Raw genomic sequence first — 23,514 nt, 5'->3', positions numbered from 1 at the left:
GCCTACTTTCTCGCATGCAGGTTGTCCTATTAGTCTTCAGTATCAGGAGCCACTCGTAGATATATCATTAAGATGCAAAAATAATAGGTATATTAGAAGACCCTAAATGGCTACAATTATCATCTAATTCAAATCAAATGGAACTATGTAATAATGCGCGTACGCATTAAGCCAATACTACATATACAGCTATTCTAACCCCCCTGTACTAATAAGAATATACTTCAGTTTCAGGAAACACGCCCGGGAATAGATGCGGCATTGATCGGCGCCGGTGGCGGTGGCGCGTGAAACGGGTTATATGGTGAGACCGCGGCTCTGTAAAATAGAGAGCGTCGGTGATGGGCTATAATTTTTGTGTTTTCGTGCTAGGGTTACCAGCTACCGTACCATCGCCGACGCATTAGAAATTTAAACAGCGTCGCTCGCCCGTCTAACGACTGTCAGATCCATAAGAGTAACGTCAGCTTTGACAGGCGAGCGACGGTGAAGCTGCTTATATTCCATGCGGTTGTTTCATCGGCCTTCGTCGAGAACAGACGTACATGGCAAATAAATAAATTAAATAATCGCTTGCAAAGTCGTGAACTAGATTTGTTAAATGTGTTAAAAATAATGTCTCTTGACATAAGTGCACTATAGACAATAAAATGAGTGCGTTGACGCCTCGCAGCCCGCCGACTGCGCCTGCAGCCGCGCCCCCCGCGCCGCAGCCAGTGACGAGTCCACGCAGGGAATGTGCCCAGATACTGTCCACTCCAGAGATCCAGGACTACATGAACAGGATTGACTGTTGTTTAAACGCTATATGTGATATTGCTACCGAGGGAAAACTAAATACCGACCAAAAAATCTGGCTGGAATGATAATTATGTCCGATGGTAGGGACCTATTTTAATAAAAGAAAGGAAACCTGAGGTGACATGAATAATGTATTAGAAATACAGTGACACAAGTTTGAAATGGGCATGTAGATTGTAGTTCTATCTTTAAATCTACCTTAGAATTAGTCTGCATTGAATTAGAATGTTATAGTAGCAACAACTAGCGACTTCTTCGACTTACAGTCACAATCCTAAACACAGATAGCGCGTACTTTATAATAAGTGTATGCTAACTTTTGGCCTATTTTGTTCACAATATTGAGATCAGAACTGATTGAAATTGTCAATTCGTATATCCGATAGCTGGCAACCCTAGCCGGCACAATGTGATCCGGTGTGGACGTATCGGCGGCACCTCCATTAGCACGGGTCGTCTTTCGCGCTGTATTTCCTTCACACTCGCACGCGTGTTATGTGACACGTGGGTTTCTTTACGGCTGTATTTGTCTCATTTAGTAAAGTTATTATTGTTTGAGTTCAGTAGTTTTTTTTCATAATTCAACAAAGGACTCTCTAGAAAGCGTCATAATACCCTATCAGCCTTCCTTATTAGTATCATTCTCATTACCCTACCTGTCTAGGGCTGTAATTTCTGCAGGTCATGAAGGGAGTCAAATCTACCCAAATTTTTCCTGTTGAGTCCATTCAAAAACTTGTTTACCCAAAAGGAAAAAATATGATTTGAGTACCCAGCTTCTATCATTGCATGATGAGTCATAATTATTTACTACACTAATCGATTAGTCATTTAGCATTCCTATATTATGCATACATTCTTAAATAACTGCCATAAGCCGAGGAGCTTACTAGTAAAGCTGCTTCTATTCAATAGAAATGTATGAACATCTGTATGTATGGAATTCCTTGGCCACCGCCCCGTATGTTGTTTAAACTATTTCTGTGAAGCTGAATAATACATATCTGTTCACGCGCTCTGATTGAGTTAGGTAACGGATATTTTATTAACTAGCAGAAGATATATTATGTGTTGTTAGTAGTTTGCTCCTCACCAGATGAAGTTGCTGTAAATAGGACAGCAATTTGTACAGGTTATTACAGGTAATATAATCAGAAAAGAAACTCACCACATTCAGATTTTTTTACCGGTAAAATTATATAGTGTCATTAATGTTTCCTTTTAGAAAAGCAAATACCTTTAAATAAAGCTACCATAAAAAGGAATTAAACCGCATTCAAACCGACAGCACGTGTCGATCGATGATATCACACGTCTGAATTCAGTCAAATATTGCACTTCAAAACTATTTCAAGTGATCCTCATTTATAAGTTCCAGAAGCAGGATATCACAAGATTTATAGCCCTACCCGTGACCGACAACTGAGCATCTTCCAGCGATCCCGCATTCCAAATAATTGGCTATCCCAGCCAACAGCAATGTTTGTTTAGCAGCAACATGGTGGACCGCCCTGAATCATCGATGTCAATGGACAAGAAATATATAACTTGGTTTTGGCACAGAACCGGCCGTTTCCTTTGCAGAATTACTGCTGGTGATACTCGGACGCCAAATGCAATCATTATATTGAATAAGACGTACGGGATCATTAACGTAATCTCACATGCCTATGGACTTCAGACATTATTTCGCTTTGTAGGAACTCCTAATGAATGGCCGCAGAGCTTATAAAGATGACGATAAATTAAAGTGCAGACGGATACAAAATGTGTCATCAAGGATATATCTAGTTTTCTATTACATTATAAATTTTGCTCAATGTGTCTCGCTAAGAAATGCAAGCTATCATCGCATCCATTGAGGATGGTACAAACATTTCTATCGACGTTATTTATTCATTGGAGACAATACTTTTTCTTAGAAACCTTGTAATCCACTGTAAATATGTTTCTATTTTTATATTAGCTGTTGTCACAAAAGTGAGCGATGGTTTTTAAATTTTCTGCGATGAAAATAGGGAAAGCATCGTCGTTCTAGCATCGTTGTAAAATTCTTGGATCTAATCCAACAATAATGACAGAAAACCGAGCAAAACAGCAATAATCTGCATTGCATTGCTTATTTAATACAATTTCAATGTTTATTTAAAAGAATAATTTTACGCTGGTTCAATATGTAGAGTAGGCCGCGTAGGGAGTAGGTACCAAATGATTGTAGGTACACTCTGCACTTAAGTAGCAATTTAGAGTAACACATTACATATTATTATCCTTACAGCCTTGCGATTCTGTAAAATGAGACATCTCACTTCGATCTTCATTCTCCCTTCACCTTTCACTTTACGTTCGAACAGTTATCACATTATAATTATGTCATCTCATACATTATTTGTCAAAATCTCGAAATTCGATGTGCCTACGGAAATGACAGAATGCCAATTTGAAAACTCACACCGGATTCAGAATCGAGTTAATTAGCTTTATAGAATCGCAATGCTGAATCACATCTTCTACGTTTTTTAGTAGGCAACAACGAAAAAAACTCCACTGCATGTGCAAATTCTACGCTAACTCAACTGCGATGCACTGTCATTAAAACATTCCACCTGATAATTTTATTGAAACAAGACAAAAAAAAAACTCATGATGGCGATGTCTGAGGATAGCCGTGGTCATAAAAATAAACAAATTTTATTTATAAATATTTTTTATTAGAAAATCGTTTAGTATTCTATAATTAAATAATACAGTTTATGCACAAGTAAAAATAACAAGGTTTGTACAAATAACGACATAAATAATCGGGACTGATTTTGACTAAAATATAAATTATGTAAAGCTAAACTTATTAACCTACCTATATTGTAAAATTAAAATTATAATCTTATTCATACGTAGGTTCCTCGTAGTAGTCACCATAATTTAACCCATGTAGTACGTAGTCGTAAAAATTTGGTCTCTGAATCACAATTTTTTCATATGGTATATTGTTTTCTTCAGATGCTCCAATTTCTCCAGATAAGTCCGTTATTGCAATAGTTTTATCCCATTGGCCATTGTCATTGTTTATGTTTACATCAGTTTCATATTTTGAAGTACTGTATGGTCCTGGTTTATTGATGATTTTGCTCCACTTTCCATCAAAAGCAATATCACTACCATAAGTAATAGCATTGTTATCTTCAGTTAAGTCAGTTTTTGTAATGGTTTTAGCCCATTGGGAATTCTCATTATTTATATTTACATCCGTTTCATATTTTGAAGTACTGTATGGCCCTGGTTTGTTGATAATTTTGCTCCACTTTCCATCAAAAACACCTTTTGCGTAGGTGTCAGCATCTTTTTCTCCAGATAAGTCAGTTTTTGTAATAGATTTAGCCCATTCACCATTGGTATTTTTTATATTTACATCAGTTTCGTAGTTTGAACCACTAGGTGGTCCTTGTTTATTGATAGATTTACTCATCTTTCTACCAAAAGCTACATTACTTGTGTATGTGTTAATATTGATAGGATCAATAGTTTCTTCTAAATCAGTTGTTTTGAAAGACTTGTTAAATTTATCTGCATTATTCGTATTAATAACTATGTCTTTTGAATAGTCCGATTTGTTTATTTCCTTAGTGTTCGTTTTAATATTCATAAATGATTTATTGCCCTCATCAATAGGAGCTATAGTGTCGTACTCTGGACGACTAATCTTAAATTCATATGTTTTATTAAGTTTATCGTCAAATTTACTTTTATTTATAGTTTTATCCATTTGTTTATCAATTGTAAAATCTTTACCATATACAAATGAGTCTAAAGTATCTTTAGTTCCAGTTTTTTTTGTTATTTCGGTTTTGAAACTACCGTCAAATACACCACCAGCAGAATACGTAGGGTCTACGTACTCCCATTGATTGTTTTTACTAACTGATTTATTTATTTGAGCATTAAAATCTGTTTTTAAATATGGTTTGACGGTAGCTTGGTTTTTATAAAACTTTTTAGTCGATTTTAGAAGTGGTATTTTATGGACGGGTTTATTATTAACAACATTCGTATATTTTTCGTCTGAATAATTATATTTTTCGTTAGTTTTATCATTATTCAAATTATTTTCAGTACTAGTGTTATCTTTTTCATTTACTTTTAAGTTCGCATTTTCATCATTTTGTAAATATTTACTGCTATAATCTGTAGTCTTCTGAATTAAATTACCTAAAACGTATTCTGTTGTTGTGGTTGGAATTGTTTTAATCAGTGATAGTTTTTCATATTGATTGTCACTATAATCAGGCTGTGATACAGTTAAAGTGTTTTCGGACCCATACGAATACTCAGTCGGTTTCATGTATTGACCTTTCTTTGAACCGTAGTCGCTTTTTTTGCCGTATTGACCCTTTTTTGAGCTATAGTCATATGCATTATCTCCTCCCCAGCTTTTAGGGCTCTCATCGTTTCCTCCTTTGTAACTACCACCTTTGCTTATATCTTTATGGGTAACCATTATTTCTTTTACCATAGCATTTGGTAAATCAAATAACTGCCAGTTCTCAATGCGTAAATCAAGAGGATATCCAGGTGACATAATTGCAGAGTTAAATTCAGTACTCGTTACTCCTAGTCCATTAGCAGTCACTTTGACAAATGGAGCCACAAATACAAATACTTGGAGAGGAAGTCCACCCTCTAAGCCCTTCGGAATTATTAATCTGGATGGAAAACTTATAAGATTTCTTATATTTTCTTTTGTTAGTGTTTCGAGTCCAAGTTCTGCGTCTTCAACGTTTTTGTATAAGTTTTTGAGAGATAGGAAATCTGGTGATAAGTTAGTTATTTCTTCTGATGACCTGGTAACAACATTGCTGCCTTTCTTAAGATTAACCTCAAAGGAATCTAACAACATAAATTTACTTTTTTTAATGGCAAGTTCTCCAGGTAGTATTTTGGGTCCTAAGTATATTTTTAGGACACCTTTCTGTGTTACTAATGAGGAAATGTTTACTTTTACAGCAAATGGCTTGTGGTTAAGTCTAGACTGTGATATTTTGACTTGAAAACTATTTTCAATATCGGGAGCACGTAGAGACGCTGTGACATCGAAATCGTAGCTTTCGAAGTATGTATTCATTTTCTTTATGTCCACATTCATTATTTCCACTCCTGGGAAATACAATTCATTCTTGGAGTATGTCGGTAAAACTTCCAATGCAGTCTCAATAATCTGAACAATCTTTTTGTTAAGTTTCCAGAATATAGGATCTCTAGCCGTAGTCATGTAATGTTCGAGTACTGAGGGCGCACTGAAAAATAAATAGAAACAGTATAACTATCATGAACATACTTAACGTCAAAGCCTTCACATTGTCCCCGGATACCCGGTGCTGGCTTTCTAGCTAGCAAAATCTCCTAGCTCTAAAACCCTATTTACACACTGTTTAGTGCGATTGTTTAGTGGACGCTGGGCTTGTTGTTTAATATATGGATATCTTTTGAATCTATCATACATAAGTTCGGTGCATGAATTTATTATGTTGTTTTACGTCTCTGTGAGGGCGCCAACAACAGGTAAAAACCAAAATACCTTAATATTATAAAACATAATTAAGATACTCACTCGATGCAAGAGCCCCTCAGTATTTGATGCGCCAGAGTTTCATAGTTGTTGTTGCCAGTGACGAGGATTTCCATCAGATTGTTTAGAATTACAGTCTTGTCATATCCGCTTTGCCTCTGAAAATAAGTAAGCTTAATGTTAATAAGTATACGAAGTTGTTAGTAATCTATAGACCTCAAGATGAAGGTAAACTAGGAAAATCTCAAATTACCATATGACTCACAACTGCCGAAATATTATCTTCAATAGTAGACAGCATGGTCGCTTCTTCTGATTTTATTGGATCTACAAAGTTAACAGCTGGACAAAAATCTTTCCCGTTCGAGTAAATAAGCATAGGATCATAGACCGACGAATCCATAGCATTCCAGTTTATACTAGTGACATCTTCAAAACCGTTTGCGTATCTTTCCAGATCGTATCTGGTCGCCATTTGTTTCATCATGAAGTACAGATATTCTCCGTATGTGGAATCAGAATTCAGCACGTCATTAAACCATGGCAATTTGCTGAGTTTCCGTAGAAAGTAGTATGAGTTCAAACCGACATCTTCGTTAAAGTAGGCCAGCTTGCGTTCGTCGTCACTATCTGTGACGTCAGTCGTGTAGTTAGCATCAATGAAGTATGCGTTGCCATCTTCCCGAACAGACGATGATGGCGTAATTGGGATGCCAGTTAATAAAGAAGATCCGGTTATGATGACATCTTTCTGTATAAAGTAGTTGGGTATGAGTTCGTATGGAGCCGGAATGGAGAGTTGCGATGTGTCTCGTCGTTTTATAAGAGCTGAGTAGAAGGCATCGATGAATAACCCGCAGTTGAGCTGTTGTCTGGCCCACGCGGCGGCTTTTAGGAATGTATCAAAGTTTTTCGCTCCGCACAACACTTCACAGATGACTTTCAATTCGCTAAGGTGATCTTTGTTGTATTCAGAAAATATCTCGCCTTTCGCTAAGAAAGATTTTCCGGCAAAAAAAGTTTTGAATTTCGGTATAACATCAGCATCCTGAAATTAAGAAAAAGAAATTATTGAATCACTATACTTAACACATTCAGTAAATTACGGAATTGAAATTATAATAATACAGAACCACATTCATAAATTAAATTTCAAAGTCTAAATTCATAGAGACATTACATAAGGCATTCAAAAAATAGGCTTACCTCGAAATTGTCGGGTGTTAGTGCATTGATATCGAATTCTTCAGCCCATCTTATGATCATAGGGTTGGTACTGACATCGCAGACGTTATCGAAAAAGGGTAAAATAAGCTTTTGTCGGTGAACCCAGTCGATGTTTGCTAAATTATAAAAATAAGTAATTAATATGAATATCAATTGCACGTGAGGTGAGCGTGTATATATTTACATACTTATTATGTAATATTTTTTCAACATTTGGTGTCAATATTTTGTAAGTGGAATAAAAATTATTGCTCGTGAGTGTACATCACCATCATCATCACGACCTATCACATCCCCACTGCTAGGGACTCGGGTCTCTTTCCTATGAAGGAAGGGTTTTAGTAGGGGTGGTCCACCACGCTGGCCCAGTGCGGGTTGGTGAATCGTGAGTCTACGTCCCACGGAAATTACATGATAATGTCACATAAAATAATATAATTATACCGATGATTATTTAATTTCTGACCCAAAATTCTAGGGACAAAACACATTATTCTATACGCACACATATTGAGGTGTAAGGGAAGCTCTGCTATCGATATTCTTAAAAGCTATTAAGATAAATAATAGATAATGTTTCTTTTCTTACCTATCACCGGAGTCTTTGGGGCTATGGGCACTTTAATGAGGAACCCCGACGCCCCCACAAAAACCCCTATAACTAACGTTAGTATCTTCATAGCTGATGCACAACTAGAGAATAATAATTCAATAATCGAATTTATATACCATATTTTTTACATAAGTTCAAAGACTTTCTTTTGTTTCAAATTCATGAAAGATAAAGGGTTGAACGCACTGCATCACTATTGCGTGATTATTATGCAGTTTTTGTAACAAATAATGAGTCAATAATTATGACTTAAAATGAACAACAAAAGGCATAGTTACCTATACATACATAAATGCTCACGCCCGTCTCCCAGAGGGCTAAGCAGAGACTATGGACCTCCACGTGCCACGATCCTGACATATACTTTTTTCGCTACCTCTACATTCGTAGACGCTCGTCGATGTCGGAAACGGCTTAACATAAAAATCATAGATTTATCAATCCAAGTATAACTAGTTAAGTAGGTAAGCTGTTGTGTAGGTTAAAAAACAGATAACATTAATAAGTATCTACATAATAAGCGCGATATATAATAACCTAGAAGGAAAACTAAACTAAGGCCTAGGTAGGTAATTATTCCTCCACTGCCGAACTAGGGAAGAACCTGCAGTTGATAAACAGCGCCGCACTCACCAAAATGGTCAAAACTTAGCCATAGATAAAGGAAAAACTAGACATAATTAAGTTGGTTGGTTAACAGAACTTAGGTACTTTAATGAAGGAAGAGAAATGCTTTACATGCTACAACACCACACGTAAGCTTTTTTTATCTCTCTGTGTTTGAGTTATGATAAATTATGATTATCTGACCCCTAATAAAATTTAATTATTGGTAGGCAAAACATTCAAACCATATATTTTTTAGAAGCATGTAGTCATAGATTTATCTATTGTATACAAATTTCAAGGGCGCCCGATCAGTGACTCCAATGTTTGACAGTAATCGTCAGTGTCACAGGTTATCGTTATTTATTAGTATTACATATTTATGCTAATATTTGTTTGGGTACACCCTATTTAAAATACACTGTCCCCCCTGAAAATAATAGTAGTAGTATAACTTTATTGTACATAAAACACTTAAAATAACATTTAAGACTTAAAATCTATGATACAATAAGGGCGGCCTTATCGCTAAAAGCGATCTCTTCCAGGCAATAATTACTTAACATAATGCTTAATGTTATACCACATTTTTATTTAGTTACGTATATTTTGTATTTAGTTCCACTGTTCTGCCAAGTCTGTATGCATCTCAAATATATTTCAACAGATACAGTCAGAATCGATATTTTTCACATTCCACGTTCAAAAATAATTTCTCTAGACAACCTATTTTCATCACTCTCGAAATATCATTCAGGTGTCTTCCAACCTGGCAAAAGAGAGGGTTCTTGTTAAAAAACAGATTTGTTTGTTTTTTCAAGGCATAAAATGGCCCAGTTTCTTATAATTCAGTAAATCTACCTGTATGGTCTTCTGATCGTAAGTCACGCACGCCTTTTGAATCCATATCATGCGTAAGTTCTGCTCAACTTGATGTGCAGCTGATTGAACTGAAAGCGGTCCATACCCATACCAAAAAGTCTCAAGAGAAAGTGTTTGATCAGTGTGTAGGACGGTTATGACCAATGGGGCTGAAACGTGGACACTTACAGTGAGACTGATTCACAAACTGAAGTCACTCAGCGAGCTATGGAAAGAGATGCTTGGAGTCTCTCTGAAAGATCGCATCCGGAACGAAGTAATCCGACAGAGAACTAAAGTCACCGACATAACTCACCGAGTTAGTAAGCTTAAGTGGCAATGGGCTGGTCACATCTGTCGAAGAGCCGATGGGGTAAACGTGTTCTGGAGTATAGGCCGCGACTAGGCAAACGTAGTGTGGGACGCCCTCCGGCTAGATAGGGTGACGACTTGCGAAAGGTGTCTGGTTATGATAGGATGCGGAAAGCTAAAGATCGCATGCAGTGGCGTGCTTTGGGAGAGGCCTACGTCCAGCAGTGGACTGCTATAGGCTGATGATGATGATGATGATGAAAACGTTTCAGTACGTTTCAGATAAGTACTTATATGTATTAATATGGATACCTGGCTTTAGCATCGTTTGAAAGGTCCAGCTAATCCGGTGGAGATTACTTATTAAATCTGATTCTAGTCACTGTGTATAATTATTATTTATACCAAAATTAAGGTTATTGGGAATACCTAGCTTTTGGGTAAGTACACAATTTAAGCAGGCTAACGATGTCACTAGGTAGGTATAGCTAATGTGTACCCATAAATAGAAAGGTTTTATTAATGGGGATTTTATATACCTATGCTCTTCGAATTAATAAGTTATTAAAATAACTTATAGGTTTAAAATAGAATAAAAATATTTTCATATCGCTTTTGAATATTGTAAAACAGTGCCATCTTTCGTTAGGGAGCGGAACTGCTAATACTCCTGTGTGTGTAAACCAGGCCAAAAGTAAAGTTGTTGATGTAATACATACCGAGATGGCAACGCTGGGCCGTTGGACTGGGCTCAAAGTTGGACTGTATGTTTTATACTCCGATTCACAAAAGATGACAAAAATGCCGACTCAATTTTTTTCAAAAACAGCTGATGGGTCGAAGACATTGCAGTTTCTATCTACTTATTTTTGATTTAGGTAATTTAGAAATCACTAAGAACCGATTTCACCATTCAAGAATAAAGCTTATCCGATAATAATCGCCGATTTCATTGAGAGTGAGCAACGTCTTATGAAATCATTATGCATAACGCATTGTTATTTAATTGTACAAAATTAAAATACTTATTGTAGGGGCCGATTTAGTTCACAAAATATATTAAATAAGTATTACAGAAAGATGGACTGTAATGGTTCAGTTGTAAGTGACGACTGATCTAACTATGTAAGATCTAGGTTAAGTAAACTGCTGCGTAAGACAACATAACTCTAGGTATGTGAAAAGGCTGTAGCCTGTACAAAAAAAAAATTAAAGTACCTTAAGTTTTAAAAATCTCTAGTAAGTAAGTGTATATAAGTTAAGTTATTATATTACCTAGCTAATTACAAAATTAACAATAAAACTCTGAACCATATCAGTTTACCAAGCAAAAAATTAAGTAAAATAATCAAAACTAAAAATCAAAATTAAATCCTTTTGAGTTCGCTTGCTTCTGCGACTCAATAGGAATAGCTCTCTGGAGCATAATCTCCTGTAACTCCATTCCTTGGTTGGAGTGAGTGTGTCGACCCGCGCCGCCGCCGCCGCCGCGTGCCGCCGGCCTCCTGCCGCAGCGCGCTCGCATCCACCACCAGCATCCGGCTGTGGCTGCTATCACCAGTAGTATTGACGACACCGCGTAGTTGCCTATCTCATGCACGGATATCGAGTTCAATGTCACCTCGTGCTGCTTCTGCTCTAGAATTCGCTCCTCAAGTTCACGATGATTCTCAGTCAAATTTAGTATTTGTAAGTTTTTATCCACATGCTTCAAATTGACGGTGACCAGGTTGTTAGTAGAGTCTATAGTAGGAACTTGTATCCCGGTATCTACATCCACTCTATTGTTTCCATAGGTGTTGTATGCGTAAATAATTTCATCCTCCTTCTGCATTACGCAATCCTGTCCAATCACAATCATTCCGGTGTTATTCAATGTTGTACTGGTTTTCACCTGAGCCCCGCACATTATGCGTAGTAAATATGAATCACAACAAACAAATATCCAGTGATTCGGTTTGTGCAATTTGATCCATTTTTCCGAACATGTGTCTTGAGTGTAGTTGCATTGTAAGGCATTTCCCTGACTTAACAATTTAGCTTCGCACGGAGCCGCTTTATTGTATAAGTTGTATATTGGGTGCCGCGCGTGACATAATATATTGTTATCGTCTGTTGTTATACATTGCTGCACTTCTAATTCATCCATGGCTATGTAAGTGTTTTTCACAAAATTAGTAGCGATGTAATCCATGGACCGCCTTATCGTTAGTTGACTCTGTCCAATTTTCATTGGTACCGGTATAGTGCGATATAAGACATATTCGTCATCGCTTATTAGTGGTATGTGCAGTTCAAATAGCATGTAGTTTGTTATTCTCGCTTTGACGTAGATCAACTTGTAAAGGTTGTTTATGTCTTTCCGTAGGTCTTTGACCGGAAAGGAGAGTCTTTTCTGTAATGTGGATGAAATATGACTCAGTTGATCAATCAGCTGACTGGGTGTAAACAGTCTCATATCCAAGTGTCCTCGGAGTACGTCAGTAAGTGCGTTGGTAAGCATTTCTTGCTGTTGTTTCAAGTCTGCTATTAATAAGTTCGCCGTCAGTGATTCAGCATTTAACTCATTCATTACTGCTAGTTGAAGTAATCGGTTTTCAATCTTTGAAAAATCCGATTCAGTTTCATTTATGTATTTATTGATGGTTTGGAATTGGCTGTTGATAAACTTCTCATGGCTCTTGATAAGTGAATTCTCCGCTTCAATTATAAGTGTTTGATTCCTCATCAATTCTACTTGGTAGTCATCGTTCATTTGCAGCTTTTGTATGTCTTCTGCGTACTTATCGGCAAAGTTTTGATCTAGTACGCCAAATAAGGTTCGTGCGAGACTTCCTACGCCGTTTATGTAGCCTCGTTTCTTTCTTGCTGAGTGGTCAGTTAATAACATCATGTTGTTTTCTGATATCATTTTTATTTCATGTTGCAAATGATCTGTCACTTGACTACAGTACCCGACTTCTATTCTTCCACACTGCTTGCTTAAGTGATCTACAAACCGCTGAACCTGTTCCGTAGTTTGCCAGTAATTTGTTAAGTTGTAGTACACCAGTACAATCCATTCGTCGTGTATGACTTGAACCTTGGCTATTTCATCAAAGTACATTGGTCGGTTAGCTTCAAATGGCGTAACTTGGTATTTCGCTGATGTTTGTGCATTAACCGTCGGGAATATCATAAGTGTCAGCATAAGTGTTGTTATAAAGTTACACAGTCTGCTCCTTTTGGTTCTAGGCTTCAGTTTGTTAGCAGTATCTGTCTCTTTTGATTTATGTTGATCCTTTTCAGTTGGTAAGTTATTGTCAGTTTTCATTGGCAATGGAGTCAGTTTAGTTATTGGGCGCTTGACTGTGTTATTTTGAGTCTTCAGTGTGACAACTCTAACACATCCGTCAGCTCCTGGATGAACTTCAGTTATTCTTCCCAGTGCCCATTTGCCTGGAGGTAAGCCTTTCTCTTTCACCAAGACAAGATCTCCTTTTTCTAGATCTTCTTTTCGCGTCAACCATTTACTTTTGGTCTGCAGTTGATGAAGATACTCACTGGACCATCGCTTCCAAAAATGCTGATGCATCAGTTCTACATACTTCCATCTATTCCTTAGATCCAAATGTTTTCCATCGGTAAGTTCTTCCTGTGGCAATGACATTATTGGACCACCAGTGAGAAAGTGGCCTGGAGTAAGGTATTCCAGGTCTTCCGGATCTTCGGTTATGGGGCAAAGAGGCCTACTGTTCATACACGCCTCAATCTGGTGTAACAAGGTCGTGAATTCCTCATAAGTCAATTTCTGCTCCCCGAGGACTCTTTTCAGGTGAAACTTCATCGACTTCACTGCCGCTTCCCATAGTCCGCCTGCACTTGGCCATAATGGCGCATTAAAGTGCCAGTTAATGCCTAGTTTATTCACTTCTTTGAAAAATTCTGGTGACATCAGTGTTTCAAACTGTTGAAATTCTCTTTGTAATTCTTTTGCTGCTCCGACAAAAATTTTCCCGTTGTCTGAAAACATCGATTTTACCACTCCTCTTCTTGCGCATAGTCTCTTCAAGGCCATAATAAATGACTGTGTTGTTAAATCAGACACCAGTTCTATGTGCACCGCTTTAGTAGACATGCAAATAAATATCGCTATATATCCTTTGCATGTTCTGACCCCTCGTCCCTTGTTAATTTTAACATCGACGTGTCCTGTGAAGTCGACACCAGTGTTCGTAAACGGGCGCGACGGGGTTATCCGTTCAGTAGGTAAATTTCCCATTATTTGGTCAGTCTTCGAAGCCGCGTATCGCCGGCACTTCATGCACAATCGAATTATTTTCTTGACAGCTCTATTTCCTCCAACAATCCAATAGCGTTGTCGCGTCTGTGCCAATGTTAAGCGTGCCCCTCCATGAAGAGTCAGTTCATGAGCTTGCTGTATAACTAGCTCGGTTAATCTCCCGCCATGTGGCAATATCATGGGATGTTTAGTTTCGCTAGGTAAGGCGGAAAACTGCAATCTTCCACCCACTCTCAGTACACCATTTTTATCCAAAAATGGGGATAAGTTTAATAATTTACTCTTGGAGTGCACCAATCCAGTTTTCAAGATCATCTCGATATCTTCTGCGAACGCGTCTCGCTGTACAGCTCTGATAATTACTTCAGTTGCGTAGTTCAGTTCCGATATAGATAAGTATTTATTGTAAGAGTCATTAGTTAATTGCTTCTCCCAACGTAATAAATAAGCAATTACTCGTGTTACATATTCGAGCCGACTATTGTTGTTTAACAACGTCATCACTATGCACTCGCCGGCGCTTGTAGCTGCGGTGTCTGCACCTTTTGTCACAGTGAAAGTTTGTCGTAGGTCATGATCAGTTGAGTATGATTCATCGGTCTTTAAGTTGTCTGGACTCCATTTTTTCAGCCACTGTGGACCATTCCACCAGATTTTTTCTTCAACTAGCTGTTTCGGTGATAAACCGCGAGTTGCACAGTCAGCAGGGTTTTCTTTAGTATTCACATAACTCCACTTTGATGCCGGTACTAAGTTAGTTATCAGTATGCTTCGGTTAGCAACATATCTATCCCATCTTGTTTTATCTCCCTGAAGCCACGCTAAGACCACTTGTGAGTCAGTCCAGCAGTAGGTTTCCAGTTGAAGGTCAGTTAATGCCATCTGACATTTGTTCATCAGTTTAGCCAGTAATTGCGCACCACAAAGCTCTAATCTCGGTAATGTAGTTTTCTTTTTCGTAGGCGCGACTTTAGTTTTTGCTGTCATTAGTGTAATAACGGCTTCTCCGGTATCATTCGTCGCTTTACTGTATATGACGCAGGCGAACGCCTTTTCGCTTGCGTCGCAAAATGCAACTCAGTCACATTGTTATAACCGCTGATCCACCTCGGTATTGTTACATCATTTATGTTTATTATTTCGCTTCGTATCAGTTCCCACTCTTTCGACGAGCTTTCGGAAACGTTTTCATCCCAGTTCAGTCTATCTAACCAAAGTTTTTGGAAGATTAGTTTTGCTTTGACGGTCATAGGTGATAACCATCCTAGCGGATCGTAGATTTTGCTGATGTTTGACAGTAGTACTCGTTTAGTGAGCCTTGACTTTTGCTGAGGTAATTGCCAATTGAAAACAAATACATCTTCCGTAGTATTCCAGCTGAGTCCCAAGGTTTTCATTGACTCGTCTTGTTTAAAATCGATCGTATTTTGTTGACGTTTATAACTGTCAGGTAAGCCTTCCAGGATCGATGCTTCGTTAGTTGCCCACTTTTTTAGTACAAAACCACCTTTCAGTAATAGGTTATAGAGCTCATTTTGTAGAATTTTTGCTTCTTCAATAGTATTTCGCCCAGATATGACGTCATCCATGTAAAATTCTGACATTACGGCTTTTCTTGCTTGAGGGTAAGCGTCTCCCTCGTCGATGGCCAGTTGTTTTAGCGTACGCATAGCCAAATATGGGGCAGATTTACTCCCATAAGTTACAGTGCAGAGTTGCATTTCTCTCAGCTTATCAGTAGGTGTAAACCTCCAAACAATCTTTTGTAACTGCTGCTGATCTTCATGTATAAGTATGCCTCGGTACATCTTCTCGATATCGGCGATAACAGCGTATCGGTAACTTCTCCATTTGATTATTAGAGTCAGTATGTCGTTTTGCAAGTTAGGCCCTTTTTCCATGAGGTCATTCAAACTGTACTTGCTGCTAGTTTTCATAGACGCATTGAATACAACTCGTAGTTTTGTTGACGTTGACGATTCCTTTATTACACCGTGGTGAGGTAGGTAAACTTGCAGTGTCATAGTATTCGGTTGATTGACCGCCGGTTTCATGTGACCCAGTTCAATGTATTCTTCGATGAATTGTTTGTACCGACTTGCCAATTTATCGCACCTTGCCATTCGTTTCTCTAGCTGGTGAAATTGACAGATAGCCTGAGGTTTTGAGCTTCCCAGTTTGGAGGCTATATCTTCCTTGAGAGGCATCTTAACGATGTACCTGCCATCTTCTTGCCGTTCAGTTGTTTCCGCGTAATACTTTTCACAGTACGCTTCAGAATCTGTGAGCTCGGTGTCCTTTGTTATTTCCTCTGATTCCCAGAATCTAGTTAACTCCTCTATCTCATTGAGGGTTACAAAGCACTTGAATGTTTTGGTGTTTCCGCATAGAATCCAGCCCAACTTGGTCTGCTGCGCGACGGGAGAGTTTGAATCCTGCTTCAGCACTCCCTCCAGTATAATCTCGGAGTAAATATCCGCTCCGAGCAATAGATCAATAGGGCCAGGAGTGAAGTAATCGGGGTCAGCCAGTTTAATATTGTCTAGGTGCGTCCAGTTTGACGTGGTTAGTTTAGTGTTGGGTAAGTTATTAATCAGTTTGTTCATTATGAGCACCTTTGTAATAAATGTATAATCTGAATGTATTGATTTACACTCCAGTGTCAGTAAGCCTTTGCTGCTGCCCATTGCTGATCCAACTCCTGATACGACTGCGTTTCCCTTTTGCCTCGCCAGTCTGAGTCGCTGCGCCGCGTTCTCAGTGATCAGTGACACTTGAGATCCCTGATCCAGTAAAGCTCGCAATACTATATAGTTCCCATCAGTATTTTTAACCATAATTTTCACGGTGGTAAGTAAAACTTCTTCTTCCTCTTTTTTAACAAGGTTAGTATTTTTCTGGGGTGACCACGAAGGGGTTGATGTTGATTGTCCTTTGAAGTTAGTTTCGTGCAAAAATGTGTGGTGCGATTTGTTACACACTTTGCATTTTTTATTAGAATCGCATTGTTTACCGTAATGGTCGAATAAACAATTTCTGCACACTCGTAATTTCGTGACAGTTGCAATTCTGTTAGGCACGTTCGTGCTTAAGAATGTTGGACAATTCATGAGGACGTGATCTTTCTTGCATAGTGGACAGTTTTTAATAGAAACATGGAATGATTTGCTGCCTTTTTCCGCGTTCTTGAAGTTCGGCGCCTTGACCTCGTTATTCTTGTAATAACTTTTCACCGCTGGGTGATTAGTTTTAACGGTTTCTAAGGCCATGAATTTGGATTCTAGAAAGTTTAGTAACTCCTTTAGCACTGGAAACTCTCTCGGTTTTTGTAAGCCTTGCACGTAGTCATTGTAAGTGGCTGCATCCAGCTTCTGTGACAAGAGGTGAACCACTATCGGGTCCCAAGTCGAAGTATCCAATCCAATGTTCTTTAGCGCGTTCAAGGCTTCTAATGTCGTATCATGCATCCTCTTTATTTGATACGCATTCGGTTGCTGGACAATAGGTTGGTTTAACAGAGTATTGATGTATGATGAAAATAGCAGTCTCTTATTGTCAAACCGGTTTTGAATAATTTCCCAACAGCACTCGTAATTATCTGCTGACACAGTTAAATGCTGCACCAGTTTCTCAGCTTCACCCCTAAGTTTTGTCTTCAAATGCTGCATTTTCTGTGTTTTACTGATAAGGGGGTTGTTATGAATCGTTTCCATGAAGATATCTTTGAATGAAACCCACTGAGCGTACTCGCCAGAGAATTCCGGGATTTCTACTCTCGGCGTAGACTTCTCGTAGTGTAAGTTGGCCCACATCTTCTTGTTGATGACCTTGCGTAATTCTTCATAGAGATTCTCTAACCTGTTATACTCCTGCTCATATAATTCGTTAGATCCGTTGAGCCAGTTGTCCAATTCCCAATGAATTTTGTCAATAGCATTCCATTTAGTCTTGAGAATATTTAACCGATCTTCCAGGTCCCATTTTTCCTCGATGGTGTCGATGTTGACCTTGGTAGCGGCACGTTGAAAAGCTTTGAAATTACCTTGTTGTTGTTGTAACAAGACGCTCTTCCTGTCAGTTAAATCCGTATTTATCCCTCCAAATATGTCTTGCACTACGCCGAACGTCCCGGCTGACTCTCCTCTCTCTTCCTTAGACGTTCCAGCAGTCGGTTGTGGTTGACTCTTCATTAGTTCAGCTACCCACTGCGCTTGTAAAGCCACCATCTGACTTTTAGCTCTAAGATATTTCTCCTGAGCTTTCACAAACACGTTGCTAGTAAAATAAGATAAGTTTTTCTCCTCACCCGCGTTCAGTAACTTGTCAGTTTCTGCAAATTGTTGCCAGTGCGTATCGAGAGCTTCGATTCTCTTCTTAAGATACTCCAGTGTTTTTCTTTCAGGAGCGTCCTTGCCGAAATTAACACATATCCTCTTGATGCTATCAAAGCAGTCCTCTTGACGCTTGATCAGTGCTTCGGTATTCATTGTGTTGAATGTCGAAGTTAGTTTTCTTGGTAAGTAGTTAGTTTTCTTGATAAGTAGTTAGTTTTCTTGATAAGTAGTTCGTTTTCTTGATAAGTAGTTAGTTTTCTTGATAAGTAGTTAGTTTTGCTGGTAAGTAGTTAGTTTTGCTGGTTGGTCGTCTACACGATTTGTTTTCGTGTCAGTTAAGATTAGCTGGTACAAACACGTTCAGGTATGTGCGATTTTCCTTGTCTCAATACTCTCGGGGAGGTCCGCTGGTGGAAGGCCGAGAATACCGATTCGCTACCGTCACAGATGCACTTCACTAATCACTTAGGTTCGAAGGACCATAAACATGTAGGGGCCGATGCGAGGTACCCGTCGACTCCAATCAGTAAAGTCAGTGAGGAGTTTAGTTCACAAAATATATTAAATAAGTATTACAGAAAGATGGACTGTAATGGTTCAGTTGTAAGTGACGACTGATCTAACTATGTAAGATCTAGGTTAAGTAAACTGCTGCGTAAGACAACATAACTCTAGGTATGTGAAAAGGCTGTAGCCTGTACACTTATTTTTCTTCCAGTTATCCTTGGGCGTTGTGGAGAAAATTATGGATAGTGCGATAGACTGAGAGAAAATTTTTAATTTAGGTTGGCTGAAAGGAAGTCTGAATAACCTTTCGATGAGTCGTCATAGATTAAATATAGTAAAAAACCTGCTTCGGAAAGGCGTAAAATAACACCCCCGCAAAGAATATAATCAAATAGAATATAGCCGGACCTTCTGCTGGAAACCCGGTGTATTTATTTATTTATTTATTTATATACACTTTATTGCACACAAAAAACAATTTTTACACAGAAGCATTTTAAAAAACATTGCTTATAATTTGCGCACAAAGGCGGACTTATTGCTAAAAAGCAATTTCTACCAGCCAACCTTTGATTGGTGGTTATCGAAAGTATGTAATGTAAGCAATGCAAAAAGTATGTAATGTTATGTTTAGTTGAGGCTCCACTCCCACTCACTAAAATTGGTCCTGGCAGAATACCAGCGCTGTGATTATTTAATTATAATCATAGTATTATGCTGAGTCAGAACCCTTTTGCTAACATGATAAATACACATGTTGCTTTTCTATCTGCATGTCTTTTAATAGTGTTTTGTGTTTATGTAATCTTAAACTTTATGTTAAAAATCTTGCTGTGTAACCTGTGTATGTGTTGTGTTAAGTAAATAAATAATTTATCTATCTATCTATCTAAGCTCTTAAAATGTACAATAATAAATTTAGGTATGTAGGGTAACGTAACGTACCTAGGGACATTTTCGACTACCCCAACTTTGAATAAAGCTATCGCAGCGTACAACTAAGATATTAATGTGAAATTTTCTTTATTCGGTAGGATATATAATCTATTATCACTAGTATTTGTGCTTAAGCTTTAGTGTGGCCAGATTTTATTAAATTAAGATAAAAGTAAAAATGCTTGTTTTGACCCAAGGTACGTTACACGTTTGTACCTTGGGACACTGTTTCCTGTAGCTTTGTACTATGGAAAATGCAAACTTCTAAATAACGCCTTATATCTCTGTTCTTATTTATTTACTGCATCTCTCTTCTGTCTAGTTTCACTCTGGCACTAATAAGAACAGAGATATAAGGCGTTATTTAGATGTTTGCATTTTCCATAGTACAAAGCCATAGGAAACAGTGTCCCATGGTACAAATTTAATCGTGTCCCAAGGTACAAAAAAGCAATATTTAAACAAAATTAAAATATCTTTATTTTTAATTAATAGGAATCTTTCAGATAATTACCATGTCATAAAATTAAATAACTGAAAAGTTATACGTGACATCCATGTCTTTATTTTGAGCATGCCTCAATGAGATAAAGCAACACAAAAAACTATACAAAAGCTACTTTTGACTCCAAAAAACTTCATACTGTCTTCACCACACACTAGATGCTGGTATGATCACGAGACTCACTAGTTTTGCCAAGCGAGTAAAATACTATGCCTAGGGTAGAATTTTAATGTGTTTATTTAGCCGGTTTTTAAAATACAATCAATGTCCCGAGGTACAAGCGTCCCAAGGTACGTTACGTTACCTAAACAATAACAAAAATAACAACTTTAATTTAAACTAACAAAATGGGATATCTACCTATAATTTAATTAATGCCTAAACCTTAAACAACTACCTATATTACAATAAATAGAATAATTACTAATATACTTAAATTATAATACATACCTATACCTACAATATATAATATAATATAATACATAAATATATAATACATAAACATAATAATACATAAATATATAATAATATCTACCAACCTAGGGTTTGATAATAATGATTCCTCACACTCTTCTTAAAAGTTGCAATTGATGGTGACATCCTCACGCTCACAGGTAAGCTGTTCCACAGGCACGCCGCCTTCATAGCAAAGGAATCGCCATAAGAGGCAGCGTTATGTTCAGGTATACTGAGCATCTTGTTCTCATTAGATCTCAACGCACGTCCATGCGAACTTAGGAAAGAAAATTTTGACTTCAGATATTCAGGGGAAGCTGGATTATTCAATACATTGAATAGCAAATTGAGAATGTGAGTATTCCGGCGAAGACGAATTGGGAGCCACTTTAATTGAGCACGATACTCTGAAATATGATCATACTTACGTAAACCGAATATAAATCGGATACATAAGTTCTGGAGACGTTCGAGTTTGTTGAGTAGCTCTTCAGTGAGGTCAAGATAGCTTACGTCAGCGTAATCGAGAATCGGGAGCAGTAAAGACTGTGCCAGCGTAATTTTGGTGTTAAACGGTAGAAAGTACTGCAAGCGTCTTAGACTGTGGATAGATGCAAATACTTTCCTGCTCACTGCGTCGACCTGTGGGATCCAAGAGAGGGTTATGTCCATGATCACGCCTAAATTTTTTACGGATGATACGTAAGGTATGTCTGTTTGATCATACCTGACCTTTCTAGCAGCTGTGAAATCTATCTTGTTCAACATGCGAGGGCTGCCGATTACAATTGCCTGAGACTTAGTAGGGTTTAGTAACAGCCCAAATGACTTAACCCACCTAGAGATGATCTCCAAGTTGTCATTGATGAGGGTTACAGCTGCATCCAAGTTTTCAGGTGGTACACCAGTATAGAGCTGGAGATCGTCTGCATAAAGGTGGTAGAGAGAGGTAAGTTTACTAGCTAAGATGTTGATAAACAAAGAGAAAAGCAAAGGAGAGAGAACGCCACCTTGGGGAACGCCAGCAAGCACAGGACACCAGGAAGAACAATCGGTGTCAGTACGTACACGCTGCTGACGCCCCTTGAGATAAGACTCGAACCAACTAGTGACTGCCGGAGATACGTTAAGAGAGCGAAGAATCCCAATGAGTAAATCAAAGTCGACCGTGTTAAATGCGTTGCTGAAATCCAGCAATGTAAGGTGTAGTCATAGAACGCCTCATTGGTTATACAGGGTGGATATTTATCTGTGACCATCCGTTAGCTGTTGAATCTGCCCGTCATACTGAACAATTTCCATTACGGAACAAACCAACTCTGTAATCGAGAGAAAAAAACTGCTGCCATGAAAGAAGAAAGAGAGAAAGAAAAATATCACGTCAAAAATATAAAACGTCTCAAAATAAGTTCAAGTTTAATAAAAAAAATGCATTTAATAGAAAAATTGCTTCCCGGTGCTGAAACAGATTCTAGCTTAGCTTGGTGCTATACTAGGCCATAGCGCTGGTTTTCAGCAAGAACCCTGGGTGAATTCGCGCACTGACATGACACAAAAATATGAGTAGGCTTTACTGATGATTATATATACTTACAGATAAATGGTAAAGGTGACCTAGATCACTTATTTAAGCTTACCGTTCAAAGCGAGAGAAGAGATTTGTTAAATTAAAATCCTTAAGGTCAACGCGGAAGCGTAATGCATACTAAATGAGCGTGCGAATTTATGTGGAGACAGTCTTCTTGTAAAGGTTGGGGGTTGAGTAGTTCTTCTAGCTTGGACCTGTTATTCTTATGTACAAAAATCAATGACCAAAAAAAAAAAAGAGGACATGCCCTATCCACGAAAAAAACGCGCTTTGGTTTCAATTAAAATGGCGGCTTGCTTCTTGAAAAATGTAAACAAACAAATTGTTTGACAGCTGAAGTACCTTGTGTTTGGATGTCAATCAACATGGCGACCGGTCGCAATGTTGTATTGTAATTTTCGTGGATAGGGCAGGTCCTCTTTTTTTTCTTTGGTCATTGACAAAAATCCGATTTTACATCTGTCTAGTACACAAATGTCAAAACAGATTTGACATTGGCGGCCATTTGTAAAAATGAGAGCATCTTCCAATAAGGTGCTGAGTTCTTTTGGCCCACCTTTGTACATACAGATTGACAATATAACATAAATAAAAATTAAATTCCAAACAGGTAAAAAAAGGTATGTTCAAAAAAAGTAGTGTTTCGGATAACGCATTATAGGGTTCAATCGACTGCAAATGCCGTTTTTTACAACCCATTTAAAGGATTACATATGTTTACCAATCAACTTGTATTATATTATTATCTCTTTGGGTTTTAAACGCATCGATGACACCATAGAACAACGCGGACTCGGGTATACCCTCTACTCAACAGATGACACTGATTAATCTGATCAGCGGCTCTAATTTGGTATATGCTATACGTTTTAATTTAATTTTTCTATACGTTTTCTCATTTAGAGACGGGTCAAGTCTAGACA

The 23,514-nt window shown here is 38.0% G+C and overlaps 2 protein-coding genes across 3 annotated transcripts; both read right to left on the bottom strand.

The window, feature by feature from the left end:
- Positions 1-3,490: 3,490 nt before the first annotated feature.
- Positions 3,491-8,322, bottom strand: LOC105388116 (arylphorin subunit alpha). Of its 2 annotated transcripts, none has more exons than XM_011558967.3 (5): positions 8,181-8,322; positions 7,571-7,707; positions 6,618-7,412; positions 6,407-6,537; positions 3,491-6,092 (listed from the first exon to the last, which is right to left on the bottom strand). In XM_011558967.3, the coding sequence occupies exons 1-5, from the start codon at positions 8,269-8,271 to the stop codon at positions 3,686-3,688; spliced, it is 3,561 nt and encodes a 1,186-aa protein (XP_011557269.3). In that variant the 5' UTR covers positions 8,272-8,322; the 3' UTR covers positions 3,491-3,685. The 2 variants fall into 2 exon arrangements, with proteins under 2 accessions (XP_011557269.3, XP_011557270.3); XM_011558968.3 differs by having other exon boundaries at positions 6,407-6,522.
- Positions 8,323-15,251: 6,929 nt separating this feature from the next.
- Positions 15,252-19,304, bottom strand: LOC119691997. The gene is made up of 2 exons (XM_048625743.1): positions 16,170-19,304; positions 15,252-15,629 (listed from the first exon to the last, which is right to left on the bottom strand). Exons 1-2 carry the CDS (start codon positions 18,750-18,752, stop codon positions 15,252-15,254), a joined length of 2,961 nt encoding a protein of 986 aa, XP_048481700.1. The 5' UTR covers positions 18,753-19,304.
- Positions 19,305-23,514: the final 4,210 nt, after the last annotated feature.

The sequence above is a fragment of the Plutella xylostella genome, chromosome 3, assembly GCF_932276165.1.
Source record: "Plutella xylostella chromosome 3, ilPluXylo3.1, whole genome shotgun sequence".
Classification (NCBI taxonomy): Eukaryota; Metazoa; Arthropoda; class Insecta; order Lepidoptera; family Plutellidae; genus Plutella; species Plutella xylostella.
The sequence above is the reverse complement of the archived record's forward strand: the minus strand, read 5'-3'. Positions and strand labels throughout refer to the sequence as shown.

Coding starts and splice junctions, on each gene's coding strand:
- LOC119691997 (XM_048625743.1), bottom strand. CDS start 18,752: ATGAATACCGAAGCACTGATCAAGCGTCAAGAGGACTGCTTTGATAGC. Junction 15,630..16,169: donor GCAAGTACAGTTTGAATGAC/CTCATGGAAAAA, acceptor TGGAATACTACG/GAAGATGTATTTGTTTTCAA.
- LOC105388116 (XM_011558967.3), bottom strand. CDS start 8,271: ATGAAGATACTAACGTTAGTTATAGGGGTTTTTGTGGGGGCGTCGGGG. Junction 7,708..8,180: donor CCCAAAGACTCCGGTGATAG/GTAAGAAAAGAA, acceptor TTTATAATTTAG/CAAACATCGACTGGGTTCAC. Junction 6,538..6,617: donor CGGCAGTTGTGAGTCATATG/GTAATTTGAGAT, acceptor ATTAACATTAAG/CTTACTTATTTTCAGAGGCA.